Raw genomic sequence first — 14,802 nt, 5'->3', positions numbered from 1 at the left:
ATCGAATCAAAATTTCTTATCTAAAATAATTCAATTATTATTATTAATTATATTCAAAATGATTGTTCAATCTGCTCTTTTACTAAAGAAATTCACCACTAGATATTTTGAAGCGGGAAATCACAAAAAAAAAAAAAAAGAGAAGAAGAGATGAGCATAACATGAAGAGAAAAACAAGGAAGAGGAGTAGAAAACCAACCATGGAAGAAGAAGAAAGAAAAAGCATGATAAAGAAAAATGAAATAATTCGTCATTCAAGATTTTCAAAGCTCAAAATTTAAAATTTAATTCACCGTAAATGTGAATGATTTTGAGTGAATTAAACATTAAAAGACTAAAAATATAAAGATCGACTTATATTTAAATTTTGGTGTTGTTTAGAGAAGATTTAAATTATTCCAAATTGATAAAAATTAACTCACCGAGAATGATGAACCGTTACAATGTATAGATAATGTATATAAATGTACATAAATCTCTCATATATATATAATTCTATGATTATACACTATTTATGTAATACTGATGCATTACATTTTATATGCAATCATTTTAGTTGAATGTTTTATTGCCTGTACTAAAAAGCCCATAGATGGAGAACAAGTAATTTAGTTATTCTTTACGTCAATAGAATAATAACACCCAAAAGATGATACCTCCACAAGTTCAAATACTCTCAAACATTTATCGGGATCAAAATGATAAAAGGTCCACATGACTGGAGCATACAAACAATATAGACCTCAATGATACCCCGACCCACATGCAATACACCTTTAATGCAACCATTGGACTCGTCATATGCAAAGAGATAATAAAGGAAGATGACATGCACACTGGGGTCATCTAAGATGTTTTTACATGCAAGATCACAACTAGGTTCAACGATCCTATCATTAATTGCATCATAAGTTGGAACACATAAATGCATCATGGAAAATTTAAGACGAACTTCACATTCGCTTGACAAGTAACTCTTTCCATTATAAGATGCACCATCAACCAGATCATACTCAAAGTGATAGTACAAAATATGGTTTAGAAAATTACCGTTTTCCGTACATAGTGTAGGCCCCTCAAATGAATGGTAAAATCTCAAGAAGAGTTTTCCTTCATAGGGAAAGGTATCAACAAATTCATTCAAATTATGCTTGTCATTTCGACCAAGCATCACTACACAAGTGTCACAATTCAATTCATTATCGGGGTTAAATGAAAAGTATGTCCTTTGTCCAAGTACACCCCTTTTTGTCTGATTGACGCTCGTACTCTCTAAAAATATATTTCATTCAAATGTGTGAGTATCATCATATGTAAAAAAGTAATAGAAAGACATCACTAAATAACCTTCAATCAAGGTGTTCTCAAGTTTAGCCTTCACTTTAGATACTAGAGAGTCACAACTTATACGAAGCATTAAAACACATAAGGAATAAGTAACAATTAACACATATGCAGCATCATCATCTTAACACTACCCTTCCTAATAAATGTACTATCATCTTCACAGAAGATATTTCCACCTTTAAGAAATGTGTCTGTAATCATTTAAAATTTATTAAATATAAATTTATAAAATAATTCGGATTATATTGAATTCTTAAATATGTTAATCCAAATAAATATTGTGAATTGATATAATTGAGTTAAATATTTAAGTCTAATAAATATGGATTTAATTAAAGTCTAAATTAATTGATTTGGACTACATTGGATGAACCCAATTTGTTAAAACCAATGTCATCTCATTCTAGAGCCGATCTTGGCGCCACGTGTGCAGATGATGTGGCATGTCAAGTCAAATAAGAAAACCAATAGAATCATGACATGTGCCAAAGATGACAAGCCCGCTCCATAAAGCCCAAATGCCATGTCACTTAAATCTGATTGGCTGAACGTAATCCTAATCCAATTGCCAACTCCTCTATTCTGAAACTATAAATAGGGGTCCTCATAACTCAGAAAAGAGACAGAAAATTCTAAACAAGAAGCTAGAGAAACTCCGTGGTACAAACGCCATTTAATTCTCTACAAAGCTACAAGTTTAAGAATTCAAGCATTCAAGTTCAAGAACGATCAAGATCACCGAATTCAAGAAAAAGCTCGAAGCCCTTGAATTCACATAAAAGTCAAGATCAAGATAAAGTTCAAGTTCAAGTTCATCATAGATTCAAGAACAAGCTTTAAAGCCCTTGAATTTATATTTGAAAAGGCGAATTCAGAGGAATTATAGAGATTGTAACACTCACATTTGAAATAATAAAATTGATTGTTGCTATAATTTTTCGTTCTTTATTATTGTTTTTTCGACACGAATTTTATTGTCTACAATGTCATTATACCACAATGGATTCCCAAACAATTTAGGAACAATTATGAGATTCCTACTCAATTTCATATTCATATATATGTTTTATTGCCCAAACCAAAAATACATTATAATTCAATTAGGAATTGTAATCCTACTCAATTTCATATTCATATATATGTTTTATTGCCCAAGCCAAAAAGAAATTATAATTGAACTAGGAGAAGGATTTTGTCCCACCACATGACATCTATAAATAGATACATTGTCTCTACAATTTTATCTTCAATTACAGATTGTGAGCCTACGACGAAAAGGGCATACTCAAGGTAATTTTCCTCCTTTTTTTATTGTTTTTCGTCATTTTTTTACAGCTTGACATGTTTGTGGTAAAAAATTCATATCTCATTGTAAAAAAATTGAAATCATGAACCGTTTAATTTTTCATAAACTAGACATTTCGATCTCTAGTATACCCGAAATTCAAAATTTAATACATTCAGAATCTTTCTAGATGATTTTTTGAAGTTAGCTCTAGATTCTGTCATGCTAAAAATTCGTCACTTTTTTTACAGCTTGACATGTTCGTCGTAGAAAATTCATATCTCATTGTAGAAAAATCAAAATCATGAACCATTTGATTTTTCAGAAACAAGACTTTTTGATATCTAACATATCCAAAATTCAAAATTTAATTCCTTCAGAATCTTTCTAGATGATTTTTTGAAGTTAGCTCTAGATTCTGTCATGCTAAAGATTCATCACTTTTTTTACAGCCTGACATGTTCGTCGTAGAAAATTCATATTTCATTGTAGAAAAATTAAAATCATAAACCGTTTGATATTTTAGAAAGTAGACTTTTTGATCTCTTACATATCCAAAATTCAAAAATTAATACCTTAAGAATCTTTTTATATGATTTTTCGAAATTATCTCTAGATTCTGCCATGCTAAAAATATCAGATTTTTGTGACTTACAAAAATCTCGTGTCTTGACGTAGGAACAATGAAATCACAATCTACTTGATGATTCCGAATCTAGACATAAAGGTATATAACACATCCAAGATTCAAGATTTAATACCTTCCGAGTCTCAAACATCTTGACGGGTAACAATCTCTCCTTCACTTGTATTTTTCTCCTCTTTTTTTTTGTAGATCAACAAAAGAAATTTTATATTTTACAGAGGCTACATAATGGAAGGATTTATCACATAAAAATGTATTTAACTTCCATGTCTTAACAAAATAAATAAATAATACTCTCAAGGTATTCCATGGCCCCAAATTCTTAATCGATTTGAAATTTTACTAGAATGTCGTGTAACGCTCCCGCCTTGAAAATAAACTCAAGGTGTTACAAGTCCCGAGTTTTTAACCATGAAGCTTTACTAGAATACCGTGTAACGCTCCCACCTCAAAAATAAACTCAAGGTGTTAAAAGTCCGAAATGCTTAACCAACTTGAAACTTTTATAGGATCCTGTGTAACGCTCCCGCCTTGAAAATAAAGTCAAGGTTTTACAAGGTCCTGAATGCTTAACCAACTTGAGACAGGATAAACCCGTGAAAAGACAAGTTTAAGGTGCAAAGGGACAAATATTGTCCTCCTTAAGGCATGAAAATTTAAAGATCCTTTTAAAGATAAATCCGTGGGAACTCTAGCTTAAGGTGCAAAGGGACAAGTTTGTCCACCTTAAGACTTAGAAATTTAAAGATTCGTTGAAGGATAAATTCACAACAAAGCTAGATTAAGGTGCAAAGGGACAAATATCGTCCACCTTAAGGCATGAAAAATTTAAAAATCCTTTTAAATATACACCAGTGAAAAGGTCAACTCAAGGTGTAAAGGGACAAATATTGTCCACCTTAAGACATGAAAATTTAAAAAGATTCTTTTAAGTATACACCCGTGAAAATGCCTAGCTTAAGGGGCAAAGGGACAAACCCCGCGCACCTTTAGGCATGGAATTCAATTACATATGCGTTTGGGGACTTCTACTTACATACTTGAAGTCTTACCTTCATACTTAGAGGATTTGAATACTTCAACCTGTATACTTAGAGAATTTGATACTTCAAATAATAAACTCGAAGAATATAAAGACTTCAATTTGCATACTTGATCTAATTTAAAGACTTCCACCGTACTAATAAGAGATTCATATTTTATATGGGTTTCCCCTTCCATAGACCCATCAATACTTCGTACAAGTCTAAAGTTTGATGAGACAAAAGATAAAATACATATCGCTTTGACTTTTCTTTGAATTTAAGTGGGAACATTTTTTATTTTTGACACTTATGCAACTGAACTTAGAATATGGTTCTAAGCTCCTACGTACCTCAATAAAAAGGATCAAGTCACAACGTAGTTTTGGGGATTTGAGTGATGGTTTTTGGTTGTGCCTTACACAGTTTATACTCTTGCGGGCCAGGAGTGACATGCATTTTAGGATCGTACCTTAAGGAGTATCATCTTACTTCAAGGATAGTATATCTTTAGAAATTTGACATTAATAGGACCGATCCTTAAGGTATCAGCATCAACAATCTTGTAAGCATCATTTGAATATGCTTCTTGTACGAAATATGGTCCATCCCACTTTGAGATAAATTTGCCCCCAGACTTGTGCGAAGTAATGATTGGTCTTCTTACCACGAAAACTTGATCTCCAACTTGAAAGCACCTCAAGTGAACATTCTTATTAAAAGCACGAGATAGACGAGCTTGATAACATTCAAGGTTTTGTTGGCTTCTAACCTCTTTTCATCAAGTGCTTCTAACTTAGCAAGACGCAATCGAGTATTTTCTTCCTCAGTGAGCCCTTCTTGAATAGCAAGTCTTAAGGAGGGTATTTGACGCTCGAGTGGCAGGACTGCTTCAACTTTAAAAGCAAGTGAATATGGTGTTGCTTGAGTTGGTGTGCAATATGTTGTCCTATATGCCAACAAAGCTTCTTCCATTCTTTCATGCCAATCCCGTTTGGATTTGGAAATAACTTTCTTGAGCAGGTTGCATAGAGTCTTATTGAATGCTTCAGCAAGACCATTAGCGGCAACTTGGTACATAGAAGATTTACGCTGCTTAAAGTCAAAAAGATCACAAATCTTGTTCATTAACTTGTTATCAAATGGTTTTCCATTGTCTGTTATTATATAGCGAGGGATGCAAAAGTGATAGATAATATTTACTCGGATAAAATTTGCAACATTCTCTTTCTTCATCTCTTTAAAAGCGACAGCTTCAGCCCATTTTGAAAAGTAATCAGTTGCAGCCAAGATGTACAAGTGTCCACCAGAAGACTTTGGTAATGGTCCTATAACATCCAGTCCCCAAGCGTCAAATGGCCAAGATGCGATGGTTGGGTGCAATAATTTAGGTGGCTGATGAATGAAATTCGCATGAAATTGACAAGCATCACATTTCCTGGCGTAATATATGCAATCTTTCACCATGGTTGGCCAGTAATACCCCATTCTCTTTATGTGAAAGTGAAGTTTTGGTCCAGATTGATGTGATCCACATACTTCTGAGTGTGCTTCTTGCAGAGCTTGAATCACTTCTTCCTCTCCCAAACATCATAATAACATACCCTCAAATGATCTTCTATATAATGTATCCTTGTAATGAAGGAAATGAGGTACACGACGACGTACATCAGTTCTTCTTCTTGGATTTTCTGGAAGTATCCCATAACATAGGTAGTCAATGATGGGTTGTATCCAATCTTCCTTCGCAGCTTCAACAATGGTGACGATATGATCAAGCTTATTTTCAATATATTCTTCCTCATTTAACGGTGATACTATCCATTTTTGACAGACAGTTACTTGTGTTTGATCAGGAAGGGTTAGCATTGAAGCTAGAGTAGCCAATGCATCGGCTTTCTTATTCTCTGTTCGACGCGCATGTTGAAGGGTTACATCCCCAAGCCATCTTATCAACTTTTGAGCATAATCATGATAAGGGCGCAATTCAAGCTTTTTTACCTCATAACTTCTTAAGAGTTGATTAATCACCAATTGAGAGTCACCAAAGATCTGTAAATGTAATTGTTTCATGTCAACGGCCATTTCAAGTCCAAGTATCAGTGCTTGATATTCAACGACATTATTGGAGAAACATTGTTTTAGAGTAAAAGAGAATGGTAGAATCTCTTTTTGTGAAGTGATGAACAACACGCCAGCACCAGCTCCGTCACGATGTGTAGCCCCATCAAAGTACATTTTCCAAGGAGGTTGAACTTCAATCAACATCACATCTTCATCAGGGAACTCATCAGTTAACTCCCAATCATTTGGTATAGGATGGTCTGCCAAGAAATCCGCTAGTGCTTGTCCCTTCACGGATTTTTGAGGGATGTACACTATCTCAAATTGTTGGAATTGAAGGTACCATCTTGCTAGTCGGTCACTAAGGACAGGTTTTGACATAACAAACTTGATGGAATTTGCTTTAGAAATAAGGCGGACAACATGAGCTTGAAAATAATGCTTCATCTTTTGAATTGAGAAGACCAGTGCCAAGCATAACTTTTCAATTGGCAAATAATTTAGCTAATTTGGCGTCATTGTTCTACTTATGTAATAAAGAGCATTTTCTTTGCCTTCACTATTCTCTTGAGCTAACAGGGTTCCTACAGACCTTTCTTGTGCTGAAATGTAGAGTATCAATGGTTTTCCAGGTATAGGGGCTGCCGAAATTGAAGGTTTCGCTAGATACGATTTGATACTTTTAAAGGCTTCGCTACATGTTTGATCCCAATTAAAAGCATCACCTTTCTTCATGAGATGACTGAATGGTTGACATCTCCCCGCTAGATTTGAGATGAACCTTCTCAAGTAGGCTAACTTTCCTTGGAGACTTTTTAACTCATAAATATCTCGAGGTTCAGGCATATTTGATATTGAATCAACTTTGGCTTGATCAATTTCAATTCCTCGATGTCTCACAATAAAGCCAAGGAACTTGCCGAAAGTAACTCCGAAGGCACATTTCAATGGATTCATCCTTAATTGATATCTTCGGTGTAACTCAAACACCATCCTTAAGTCTTTCAAATGATCACCCCTCTTCCTCGACTTTACTACCAAATCATCAACATAACATTCGACATTTTTATGGAGCAAGTCGTCAAAGATATTTTGCATAGCCCTTTGATAAGTGGCGCCAACATTCTTTAAACCAAATGGCAGCACTTTGTAGCAATAAATACCTTTTAACGTGCGAAATGCAGTGAGTTCTTTATCTTTTGGTGACATACGGATTTGATTATATCCAGAAGAACCATCCATGAACGACATTGCCTCATAACTAGTGGTGGCATTAATCATCAACTCTGGAATGAGAAGAGGAAATTCATCTTTAGGGCATGCATTATTGAGATCTCTAAAGTCAACGCAAACTTGAATTTGACCATTCTTCTTCCTCACATGAACAATACTTGAAATCCATATAGGATATTTGACCTCATGAATAAAGCCTGCCTCAATGAGTTTGTTAACTTCATTTTCTATCAACGGAATCAAGTCTGGTCTAAAACAACTTTGAGCTTGTTTAACAGGAGGAGAACCTTTTTTGACTGCCAATTGATGGACTGCTACTCTAGGATTCAATCCAGGCATTTCTTTATAACTCCAAGCGAAGACATCTCTATATTCTTTGAGTATATTGATGTAAGCGACTTCTTCATCACTTTCTAGAAACGCACTCAAGAAAGTTGGCTTCAGGTCTTCATCAGTGCCAAGGTTAACTTCCTTTAAAGGATCTATTATGATCTTTACTCCTTCTTCAAGTTCTGGTGGAGCATCTTTAGCATCTACCTCTTCCACAGGATCATTGTCATTGACCGATATATGACAACACGAGACAATATCTTCTACCTCTTACTCAATCTTCTTTTAAGGCAAAGAATCGTATTCATTTTGGATTGTAACATGATTTGAGGAACCTACACTTTCTTCATATTCCTTGCGCTCTTTGATGTAAACCACAGTATGAACCTTTGCCTTGAGTTCCTCTTTACAGGAAACCACAAGTTCCACTCGTCTCCTCATCCTAGAAGGAATCAAACTTCTGAAATCCTTTTGAATCAAATGTGAAGTAGGTGTTGTAACTTTTAAATAACTTTTCAGGTTCTTATTATTCTTATATAGAGGACCTAACCTCTCAAACACAGAAATTCTTGTTGTCGTTTCACCAAGTCGATCAAAGACGGAAGGTCTTTCATTGGGAGCACTGACATCATCTTCAAAAGTTATATTATTATTACTGGCCCTTCTTATGGAAATGTGAATTGGCGGCAGTTGGCTATAACCTAGGCCTTCACGCGCTTTCCTAGTTGTATCTTCTGACGGGAGTTTCCCTAGCGCTGATGGATCACTAGGGTTGTATCCTGCCTTCACAAATAACTTGTAGGCATTGGGATCAAAACCTTCTCTTGTGCGTTTTGTAGGGAGATCCATATCTAGCACTTGATCTTGAGCGACTGACTTTTCTGGCAACTTTGAAGACAAATTTATTGCATCAATTTGTCTGATAGGAAGAGTTAGCCCTCTTAATGCATTTTCTTCAAGGTTAGATGATTGATCTTGTTCTTTCTTTGCTTTTGGAACATAGCAAAGCCTAGAAGTCTGCTTCTTCTTTAAAGATAGGATCTTCCCTTCATTAAGAATGGGACAAGAGTCTTTAGTGTGAATTTTCACCTTTTCGATAGCCGCATCAATTCTTTTGCTTATGATCTTATCAATTTTGATTGATTTGACGTCATTAGAGTCGACCCCTTTAATAACATAACTTCTCAAATAGAATTTCGTATCCGCAAAGTGTGTCTCCACTTCGGTGAAAGAATTATCATCTGCAACTATCTTTCTTTCAATTCCACCTTCAAGATATTTCAAACATTGATAGTAAGAAGATGAGACAATTCTATTCCATGCGCTTGATCACAAATCTCCCATGTGGATCTCTAATTTAATAGAGCCTATGGATCTACCCGCCTTGATTAAATCCTTGTATCAACAGACGACTTTCACTAAGTGCCCCAGTCGTGATGCCAAGTTCCTTCAATGTGTGGATAGGCAAAATGTTGACTCCAGATCATTCATCTATAAGATTCTATTTATCTTCTTCTCTAGTACATGACCCACCATATACAAAGGACGATTGTGTAGTGTTTCACCAAATAGAAGATCGTTATCTGTAAATGTTATTTTAGAATCACAGACATGTGCTTCTTGAGAAGAAAGTTCAATAGATTTTTCAGAAGATGAAAGAGACATCATTTCTGAGATTTCTTGTTCTTCTTCCCCAGGAGACACTTTTGGTGAGGATTCACTCGTTGTTCCTTCTTTTACAGTAGGAGGCACCTTCATTGTTTGTTCTTTATCCACATTGAAACATAATCCCTCGACATTGCCTTGAGTAGACTTTGTGTCGAATGAGCTTGGCAAGAATTCCTCTAGAGTCACAAGACGTCGAGGTTTTTGGTAGTGTTGCACTTCAACCTTTGCCCTTTTGGGATGCTTGATTGATTTTTGCTTCTCTGATTTCTTCACCATTTTTCCTCTAACCGATTGCTCAAATAATTCTTTTCGTAAGCTTGACTTGTTGTGTCTTTACTTAGTTACAAGAATCCAACCCTCATCACCATCTATGTCAACGTTCTGGTCTACTGGCTCTTCTTCATGCTTTTCAGAGATATATATTTGGACCGGATCCAGTGATCCAAACGTGATAGAGGTATGTTAGAACTAGCCTTCTCATCATCAAGGATAATTTTATTTTCGTTAGCCAATCGCATCACTTTATCCTTAAAGACAAAACATTTTTTAAGAGGATGACTCACAAGTCTTTGATACTTGCAATAATTTGGGTCATCAGTTTTTCCAGCTTCATCGGGTCGCTTCATCTCTGGAAATTCAATGAGCTTTAACTCAAGCAATTCGTCAAAAATTTGAGAAACGTCAGAATCCAAGAAGGGATACTTTTTTCCTTGCATCTCCCTTAGCGTCGACTTTTGATTTGAGCGTGCTTGGAAAGTCTTTCTCACATTCTGTTTTACGCCCTCATTCGTGGTGAACTTTGTCGGTGACAACCTTGCTTCTTGTAACAGCTCCAAAACTTCCAAAGGTAACACCAAGGATGTCTTCAACTTCAGTAGAGAATTTGGAGCTAGTGACCTTAGAGGCGGTTTATCGAGAGTTGTTTTTCATGGAAGTCATCTTGATATTCTTTGACGTTTGAAAAGTTGAGATGAGAGGAAGTGATTGTCCCACTGGGCGTGCCAAAATTTGTAGACAATAAAATTCGCGTCGACAAAACAATAATCAAGAACGAAAAATTATAGCAATAATCAATTTTATTATTTAAAATGTGAGTGTTACAATCTCTGTAATTCCTCTGAATTCGCCTTTTACAATATAAATTCAAGGGCTTTATAGCTTGTTCTTGAATCTATGATGAATTTGAACTTGAACTTTATCTTGATCTTGACTTTTATTTGAATTCAAGGGCTTTGAGATTGTTCTTGAATTCGGTGATCTTGATCTTGATTGTTCTTGAACTTGAATGCTTGAATTCTTAAACTTGTAGCTTTGTAGAGAATTAAATGACGTTTGAACCACGAAATTTCTCTAGCTTCTTGTTTAGAATTTTCTGTCTCTTTTCTAAATTATGAGGACCCCTATTTATAGTTTTAGAATAGAGGAGTTGCGATTGAATAAGATTCCGTTCAGCCAATCAGATTTAAGTGACATGACATTTGGGCTTTATGGAGCGAGCTTGTCATCTTTGACACATGTCATGATTCTATTGGTTTTCTTATTTGACTTGGCATGCCACATCATCTGCACACATGGCGCCAAGATGGGCTCTAGAATGAGATGAGATTGGGTTTAACAAATTGGGTTCATCTAATGTAGGCCAAATAAATTAATTTAGACGGATCTCGACAGATTCGTCCATATTTCTGCCATTTTTATGAATATGTAATTAAAAATCTGCAGTCTTGTTTTAAGCATGAAGTGTTGTTATTCCTGTTTGTTTTAAGAAAGTAATTGATATTGACTAAATTTATTCGTGATTCACCTGCGCTCACTATTGGTTTTGAGGGCCACTAATTTCTTTCGTAAGTTTGTCTTAAATCTGACCGAAAACATCTAAAGTATCTCATAATTCTAATTGTTCATAGATTCTGCATACCGCTTTTTCATTTTTGATTATGAATTTGATTAATAAGTATTTGTAACAGTTAGCATGCTACAGTGAGTGTCATGGTACATACTAAATTTTGATTAGTGATTGACTTCTCTAATCGTGGTAGACTTTAAATTGATTTATTTCCTTAGTTAGCTTGATTAAATAGTGGGTTTTTTATTCAATTTGTATTCAATTGGTGATTTATGATTATTAGTGGTCTATTCGCTCTATTGGGATATTACAAGGTAAATATTGCAAGAAATTAAGGTCGTTGCATAATATTGCTCCAAATTATATATGTTGGGTTTTAGTGCTTTGATTTATAAACTATACATGGTAAAATAATTTTGTCTATAATACTTAATTTTTGTTCCTTTGATTGATTGTGTATCCATATCTTGACTAATTTATCCTCTTGTTTAAGAGAAATAATATTGCTATAATCATATTAGTGAATATTTTGGTACCTAATTTGGAGCAATAATTTTTCTTTCTATTTATTTCTTTGTATAATATCTATTGATTGCCATAAATGATTCTATTTACCTTAATTAAAAGTATGATTATTTTCTTACTCGTCTATATTTGGAAAAATAATATTGATTTAACTTTATCATTTTGAGGAAAAACAATATTACTTTTCCTGATTTTATTTTTGTACTATGAGATTTTTTACTTGTTTATATTTAGTAAAAAAAATATTTTTTTGGAAAAATCTGATATGGCTCTCCTTTGAAATAAGAAAAATGTAATATTTATTTGATTCCTCAAAATATATCATTTCCTTACTAATCACGCTCCTTATTCCCTATATAAATAGAGACACTCCTCTCATTCTTCACTCACTTTTGACATCCTAACATTGCTTACAAAGATACCAAAATATATTGCTCCCTATTCTTGATAAGAAAAAAAAGAATTCTAGTAAAGTTTGGATCATTCTTTATGGTATTGTTGTGTTGCTGTTTCTGCGGAGATCTTCTTAAAAACACCTATTGCTGATAATTATTTCTGCTTGATTGGTTAGTAATTATTTTATTATTTTAAATTTCGTCTTGCATTATTTATTAGAATAATGTGTATTCGAAATAAATAAAGGAAACACTAAGGTCTGTTTCCTATCCCTCCTTCCTCTATGTGCTTTGATATGACTATGTGTTTGCTTTGAATAATTTTGCGGCTCTACCCATACAATTTATCTTCTTATATAATGTTTACTTTTGTTATATTTATATAAATGTGGTAGTTATCCCTTCTAGTAGGTTTTGAACTTAGAGTTCAAGATATTGAAGAGTTCTCAAGAAGATAATTTTGGACGGAGCTATTGTTTATTTTAATGTTGTATATTTTGTTCATTTATTCTTTATTTTGTCTTGTAATAATTTGTAGATTCTCAAACTCGGGGGTATATGTGCTAATTGTTTCTTTTCGTTTTAGCTTAGTTTATTTGTTATTTGTAATTGCTCAAATCTGTCTATATTGCTTAAATCATAAAAGATGCAAGTATCTTAGAATATATCTTAATAATTGACTCAAAATCAATCATGTTTATAACTTGATCACATTAATTAACTTGTCGTGAATATGTGTCTAAACTAGCTATAACTTGTGAAATCTTATTTCACATACCAATATTATTGTTAAAATTCAGAAATTGACTAATAGTAATTAGAAACCATGCCTATAATTCTTATTATAATTTTAAGCATGTTTTACTTAGAAATCATGATCATAAGGATTACTTTTACTTTGCGTATTATTCGGGGTTTAGAAAATCATGCATATAGGATTCTGAATCTTATTATCATTTTTTTCTATAAAAAGTATGCCTATAGGCTTCGTATTTAATTTCATCATATTCGATTAGAAGTCATGTCTATAAAACCTAACTAATGAGACAATAAAAATTAGTAAATCCAACGTGACGAATTTGATTTCTAATAATTTCCAACATGCTAATTAGTTAAGCAGACCCTAAATAACTTTGGTAGGTCAGTAATCATCAGCATGTTAATTAAGTAGAAATTATGCCTATAGGAATATATCTATTGCACGAGAAATAGAATCAAGAGATTAAAACAAGTCTACCTTTTGTGGCAAAATTCTTTGGTAATTATTTGCAGCATAATTATTTTTTTGTATGTTAAATAAATTCAATCAATTATTTTCAGCATGTTACCCTGAAATAAAATAAATTTATATGTGACTATTTTCTGAATATGAATTTGAGTTTTTCAAGACCAATCTGCTCTGATTAAAATCTTTCGATATATTTGATTGTTGCATTTAAAAGACTGCTTGACATTAAATATATATTTTCAGTAATAATCTTTGCATTAATCAGATATTGTCTACATTGATGTATTGGCCCTTTTTTTAAAAAAAATGTTTAAGATTAAATAATTTTGTCTTGTCAAAGTCACTGTTCAATCTTTTATTTTTCAATCTTTGAATTGGATATGACTTTAAAAATTACAATAATACTATTTTCTAACCTATAGTTAGTGAGAAAGTAGAAGAAAATTACGAGGTCTAATTTCAATTTTTAAATTAAGCCGATGCGTCCCTTAGAGTACCATCTACTTATGATTTTCAAAAGTAATTATCACCTAACTTGACATGTTAACTAACTAACTAAACAATGAAATGACCTTATTTACTACTTGTAATTCCCAAATAAATTGCATGAGATACGGTCGGAACCCACATTTCTGTACCTCGAGGGATAGCTAACATCTTTCCCTCGAGGTAATTTGAACCCTTACCCTAATTCTCTTGTTTGTTCACATTTCTTAGAGTTAGTTAGGTTAGATAGGTGTCCTAACACACCTTAATTTGTTAAGTGGCGACTCTTCAAACCCAAATCCCAAAAGAGTTATTAGGTTGTGCATCAAAACCCATTTTAAAGGAAAAATGAGGTGCGACACTTCCTCATCAAACAATTGGGCACTCCAACTCCTTTACCCTGGGTCTTGTTCCTCATCTTTAACACCTTTCGGGGTCTTTCCTTTACAATTTTTGTCTTGATTGGTCAGTGTCTGGTTAAACGCTTGATGGACAGTTTCGAGGGGTGGGGGGTGGGTGTGATAGTAGGATTAAATTGATCCTCCACATTGTTCCCCAATATCCCATTATGGACAAACTACCTTGCAAGTCATCATTCTTCCTTACGGCCTTCCCATTATTTGACTCACACTAGTAATCATCCCCATGATAGATTCCAAAATAACCTTTCCTTTAGGTGGGCGCGGAGGTTTCACTTCTGGTTGCCATGGTACCTAATAATTAAGAC

General features: G+C 33.8%; 1 protein-coding gene across 1 annotated transcript; it reads right to left on the bottom strand.

Annotated features, from left to right (window-relative positions):
• Positions 1-4,999: 4,999 nt before the first annotated feature.
• Positions 5,000-6,811, bottom strand: LOC104649310 (uncharacterized). The gene is made up of 2 exons (XM_010328202.1): positions 5,969-6,811; positions 5,000-5,878 (listed from the first exon to the last, which is right to left on the bottom strand). Exons 1-2 carry the CDS (start codon positions 6,809-6,811, stop codon positions 5,000-5,002), a joined length of 1,722 nt encoding a protein of 573 aa, XP_010326504.1.
• Positions 6,812-14,802: the final 7,991 nt, after the last annotated feature.

The sequence above is a fragment of the Solanum lycopersicum genome, chromosome 9, assembly GCF_036512215.1.
Source record: "Solanum lycopersicum chromosome 9, SLM_r2.1".
In the NCBI taxonomy this organism is placed as follows: domain Eukaryota; kingdom Viridiplantae; phylum Streptophyta; class Magnoliopsida; order Solanales; family Solanaceae; genus Solanum; species Solanum lycopersicum.
This window is presented reverse-complemented; position numbering and strand designations above follow the sequence as displayed.

Coding starts and splice junctions, on each gene's coding strand:
- LOC104649310 (XM_010328202.1), bottom strand. CDS start 6,811: ATGAAGCATTATTTTCAAGCTCATGTTGTCCGCCTTATTTCTAAAGCA. Junction 5,879..5,968: donor ATCCAAGAAGAAGAACTGAT/GTACGTCGTCGT, acceptor TGTTTGGGAGAG/GAAGAAGTGATTCAAGCTCT.